Source organism: Polypterus senegalus, chromosome 4 (genome assembly GCF_016835505.1).
Source record: "Polypterus senegalus isolate Bchr_013 chromosome 4, ASM1683550v1, whole genome shotgun sequence".
Classification (NCBI taxonomy): domain Eukaryota; kingdom Metazoa; phylum Chordata; class Cladistia; order Polypteriformes; family Polypteridae; genus Polypterus; species Polypterus senegalus.
The window spans coordinates 208,593,276-208,599,275 of NC_053157.1; the positions used below are offsets into that span (position 1 = coordinate 208,593,276).

A 6,000-nucleotide genomic window follows, 5' to 3' on the forward strand; every position below is an offset into this window, starting at 1 on the left:
CATGGATTTCAGAAAGCATGTTGTGTCCTAGTGATTAAGATACTGATTGTTAAAGTTTAGGATTGTTAGTTGAATCCTCTCTATTCTATCGTTGTGGGACCATGAGTGAGTGACTTACGAGTACATAACTGAACTCTGCACTGTATCACTGCAAAAAAACACACAATAAAATCCTTGTGTGAGGAAGTCAACAGTCCAGGAGGACTTTGAAGTAGAGCTGCTGCTCCTGCAGTTTGAAGGGAGACTTTTTTTTTGGTTTAAGGTTTGGTCATCAAGAGTGAATGTCTCCATGTCACCTTTTGCAGGAGTTGTAAAGCACTTGCCCACCATGAGAGGAACCATAAAACACTGGTGGGTTTAGGTTTTTCTGATGGCCTGGGTTCATCTGGGAATTCCCCAAGTTGTTCTGCAGGTGTTTTGGAAAAACAGAAGTCAAAGTGTCTAATTCAGGCTGCAGGAACTGTATCTGTTACGTGTAGACAAGAATTGAATTTGGGCGGAGATGATTATAAATTTCTACACAGAAAAACTGAAAAGGTGAATACATGCAGAACTTTGAAGATACCACTTTTTGTTTCTTTAATAAAATAAACAGGCTAATTGGTATACTGTTTCGTGCAGACACCTTCTTTTTGTGCACTGGTGCCTCACATATTTGGAAATATTCACATTTTCATATGGTAGTTCTACATAAACATCCATTCATTTTTCTGAACTCACTCGTTGAATGGGTGGGGTAACAGACATGATTCCAGTTACTGTAGGTCTGCACCAAGGATCTTCTTTAAGTCCTGACCTCCTTGATCTGGATATGTCGAGTCATGAGATAAAAGACCAATTCCCCTGGTACTTGCTTTTTGAAGATGATATTGTTGTTGTGTAGCACCAGAAAGAAGGAAGTGGAGAGGAAGTTGAAGAATGGTGAAGGGCTTTGGAAGATAGAGAATTGAAGATATGAAGAAAGAAGACAGAACATATGAGGTTTAATAATTGTCATCATTAAAAAGAGTTGGTGCATTTAAATATCTAGGACCAATGGTAGCCCTAGCTGGAAATTAGATGCATAGATAACCCATAGAGTGCAGTGTGGAAGGAACAATTGGAAAAAGATATGAAAAGATTTTGTGATTGAAGAATTAACGTGGAGATGAAAGGTAAGGTTTTTAAGACAGTGCTAACACCAGCAATGAGGCACGGACAGTAAAGGGAGTGCAGGAGAAGAGGTTAGATGTGGCAGAAAATGCATGACTGCTCTCGGAATTATTGGACATCTGGAAACACTGTGCAATAAATAACTCCAGAGACATTGTGTGCCTACCTGGGGTAGCTTGGAGCCCTTACAGAAAAACTAAGGAAAATGTAATGGGTGGGAATTGTTCCACATTTCCTTAGTTAGAAGATAAGTGTGCTAACCATCACACCACCATGACAGCCTGTGTGGTGCTGTTTCTCTGTCAATAGATCAGAGTGTAGTACTTCATTCTACTTACAGACATGGTCAAATTTGTTGGCACCCCTCCACAAGTAAAAAAAAGAACCCATAATTTTCTCTGAAATAACTTGAAACTGACACACGCAGTTGGCACCCATCATTGTTTATTTCATATTCAACAAAAGTTAGACTTGCTTTAGAGATTTGATTCAAAGATAATATTTAACATAATAACAGAAATAAAAATGGCATGGACAAAAATGATGGAACCCCTTAACCTAATATTTTGTTGCACAACCTTTAGAGGCAATCACTGCAAACAAGTGATTCCTGGAGCTTTCAATGAGACTTCTGCACGGCATCTGTCTGCTGTCCTGAGCAAACTGCTCCAGTTATGTCAGGTTTGAAGGGAGCCTTCTCAAGACTGCATGTTTTAGTTCTTTCCTTAGATGTTTGATAAGATTTATATCAGGGTTCCTAGAAGGCCATTTCAGAATAATCCAATGATTTCTTCTTAGCCATTCTTGGATGCTTTAAGCTGTGTGTTTCAGGTCATTATCCTATTGGAGGATCGATGACCAGTGAATGAAACACAACTTTCTTACACTGGGCAGGACATTATGCTCCAGAATTATTTGATAGTCTTGAGATTTCATTGTTTTCTGCACAGACTCAAGGCACCCCATGCCTGACACAGCAAAACACCTCCAACACATTATTTTTTTCATCTGTGGACACAGAGCTGATGTGACTTGCCAAAATGCCTGTAGTTTTGTGTCATCTGTCGAAAGGACATTCTCTCAGAAGCATTGTGACTTGTCAATATGCATTTTAACAAATTCCAGTCTGGCATTTTATGTCTTTCTTTCAACAGTGGAGTCCTTCTGGGTCTTCTTCCATTGAGTCCACTGTCATTCAAAAATGGATCAGACACATGGACCTTGACCTTGGAGTTCAGCTTGTATCTCTTTGGAAGTTGTTCTTGGTTTTTTGTCTACTACTCTCACTATCCTTCTGCCAATGCTGAGGTTGATTTTCCTCTTGAAGCCACATCCAGGTAAGTTGGCTACAATCCCATGGACCTTAAACTTCTTAATAATATTTACAACTGTTGTCACAGGGACATCAAACTGCTTGGAGGTGGTCTTCTAGCCTTTGGCGTTAACCTGCCTACCTATAATTTTCTCTCTGATCTCCTCAGACAACTTTCTCCTTTGCTTTTTCTTGTCCATGTTCAGTGTGATACACATGAGGATACCAAACAGCAGAGTGACTACTTTTCTCCCATTATAGTATTGGAGATATGTGATGCTAATTAAAGAAAACAACTAGTATGGAAAATCATTTTAGTCCAATTATTTATGATCTTTTCGCTGGGTACCAACAAATGTGTCCTGGCCATTTTAGAATATCTTTGTAGAATAAGCATTACAGTACTGGATCTCTTTTCACGCTTGCTTTTCTTTACCTTAGTGAAATATCAAAGGAATGCAACTATACAAGCACATTTTTTATTTAATCACTTTACAGGAGGCATACAGCACTTTTTCAATGACCTGGAAGGGGACCAACAAATGTGTCCAAAACTCTACCTTTATTTACACTTAAGCTCTGTTTCCTTGCTTAGCTTGGTATTATCATCAAACTTCTCTATAAGTTTAAGGTGTGAATCAATATTGTGTTTAGACAAAATACAATCAGTGATCTCAATTTATTATGAGATGTAAGTCAGATAATGGGGTTATAATCACTCACTTCTGCTCAGTTATATGTTAAAAAGCTAACTTGTCGTGAGAATTACGTGACCACCACTTTTTAAGTCTGTGACTTGAAAAATGAAGCATAAAGAAAAAGGTTTTAGAGGTTTTACTCATACAGATATAGAATTAAGGTACAGTATATGTTGGATCTATTTTGTTTAATCCAAGATCTTGTAAATTTTTTCTTTTACTATTAAAAAATATGTTATCTGCCTTCATTGAGCAATGTATTTTATAATAAACTCTTTTTAACATTTAAATACAAAAGCAAAGCTTTACAGCAAAAAAGTGCTATGAAATCATTGTAAGTTTGCCAATAGTAAATGCTGCAGTTTGTGCACATACAGAAGATTGGGTCTGAAATAAATACCAGTTTTCTCACATGTAGTTCCACATATTTCCACAAGGTGTCCCCAGCAAGCTAGATTATCTGGCTTGTACTGTATAAACAATTATACTAAAAGAGAACCTCAATCCTTGCTACAGAAAGAACAGTAAATAAATTTATAACTCAAGTTTAAAGTGTTCTTATTAACTTCAAAAAATTTCTGAAATGTTGCAAGATCATTAGTCAAACACAGAGTCAAGTACGGAGTATGAAGTTTAATAATGTATTTTTTTATTTTATTTTTTTTATTTTTTTTTTATCAGGGGTTAAAAGTCCAGCACAGTAGTGAAACCCTTGAGGTAAACGTGAGGCTGCGCTGGTCTCATGGACATTATTTGAATTGATACAAGTCAAGTAACAGCTTAGCACCATCTAGTGGTAGTTTTCAGCATTTTTCCACTTAAGGAATAGCCAGTGTTTTGTTAATGAAGTCATGAAGCTGAACCTCAGGTATTGATGCGAACGGAAAACTCATCCACGTGGTGCGCCTTCAACTTCAAACGTCTTGGCTTTGCCGGTATGTAGAAATGTTTATTACTCTGTTTTAATTTATATTTGAGAGACTGTCACAAAAAGTTGTGTAGTGGAATATTTTAAGAGAAAACGTTTCTGTAATTAACTGGTTACGGTAGCTTTCATTGTATTTGAAAGAGTACTTGCGAGCATTCAGTGCTGGGACTTGCACTTTGGAAATGTTCTTCTGCTTACTGTGCCACCTCAAAGCCGCAGTGACGACATTCACAACGCAAATAATCATCTTACTCTTAGCTTATATTAAAGAATCTTCCCGCAAACAGGTCCATGGGAAATGAATGCAGTGAAGGTGCGCTTGATGTTGAATATTGATGTCTTCTCCAGATTATGAACTCCAGGAGAGAAGTCAGAAGTGTGGAAGATTTGCAGAATGGCAGCAATTCAAAAGTCCCACCTGGGCTGAGCAGATTAGTAGCAGTTGTGATCCAGTGGCGATGTGGTCTCAACATGGCAGAGTGAAGTAACACATTTTGTAGCTTTAGGATAATATTGGTTTGACACAATAAACCAATTAGGAGTTTTACCTTACATTTTTACTTTTTTTTTTTTTTTAAAGAAGGCTTCGGGTTTGCCAATTGTTTTTAAAGACTGCTTCCTGATCGTTTTAACCTCGTTATTTTAAGAAGATTTTCTATTTATTGATTTTACCTCCAATTTCTAATGGATTATTTATTTATTGAAGAACTTTGGCACTGCACTTTATTTGAACACTGTTTTGTTGACTGTTTTAATAAAAGCACTGTTTCAACTTTTTTACCATCCCCTTGCTTACTTATTGCCTTCACTGACTAGCTCACTTGGTAACATTATCGACGGTGTTGGGTTTGAGGGCTCCCAAACAGCGATGGGAGTGTGGAGCCGAACCCACATCGTCACAGTGCCCCTCTGGCAGTGTCTTAAATTGGTTTGAATCCTACCTGGCAGGGAGAAAATTCTTTGTTAGTTGTGGTAATTATAACTCAAAGACACATGATATCCGATATGGTGTTCCACAAGGCTCTATCCTGGGTCCGCTGTTCTTCTCAATCTACATGCTTTCGTTAGGTCAAATTATCTCAGGGCACAACGTGAGCTACCACAGCTATGCTGATGACACACAGCTGTACTTATCAATAGCACCTGATGACACCGACTCTCTCAATTCACTAACACTACTTACTTACTTACTGGTATTTCTGAATGGATGAATAGTAATTTTCTCAAACTAAATTAAGAGAAAACTGAAATTTTAGTGATTGGTAATAATGGATTCAATGAGGTTTTCAGAAATAAACTTAATGCATTAGGATTAAAAGTTAAGACGGAAGTAAAAAACCCTAGGGGTAACTGTTGACTGTAACCTGAATTTTAAATCGCATATTCATCAGACCACTAGGACAGCATTTTTTCACCTAAGAAACATAGCAAACATTAAACCTCTTATATCATTGAAAGATGCTGAGAAATGAATTCACGCTTTTGTTTTCAGTCGACTAGATTACTGTAACGCACTCCTCTCAGGACTACCCAAAAAAGACATAAATCGTTTGCAACTAGTGCAGAATGCAGCTGCTAGAATCCTAACTGGGAAAAGAAAATCTGAACACATTTCTACAGTTTTAATGTCACTACACTGGTTACTTGTGTCATTCAGGATTGACTTTAAAATTCTGCTTATGGTTTATAAAGCCTTAAATAATCTCGCTCCATCTTATATATCGGAATGTCTGACACGTTATATCCCAAATCGTAACCTTAGATCCTCAAATGAGTGTCTCCTTAGAATTCCAAAAGCTAAACTTAAAAGAAGTGGGGAGGCGGCCTTCTGCTCTTATGCACCGAAAATCTGGAATAGCCTGCCAATAGGAATTTGCCAGGCAAATACAGTAGATCACTTTAAAACACTG

General features: G+C 37.5%; 1 protein-coding gene across 5 annotated transcripts in view; it reads left to right on the forward strand.

The window, feature by feature from the left end:
- smyd5 (SMYD family member 5) overlaps nt 1-6,000 on the forward strand; it is a 152,270-nt gene that overhangs the window by 98,255 nt on the left and 48,015 nt on the right. For 2 of the 5 annotated variants that reach the window (XM_039751916.1, XM_039751912.1), the window contains exon 13: nt 2,307-2,489. In XM_039751916.1, the coding sequence (XP_039607850.1) occupies nt 2,307-2,489 (183 nt within the window). Of the gene's footprint in view, nt 1-2,306; nt 2,490-3,843; nt 4,659-6,000 lie in introns of those variants that run through there. The other 3 variants (XR_005633439.1, XM_039751914.1, XM_039751915.1) reach the window with 3 other exon arrangements.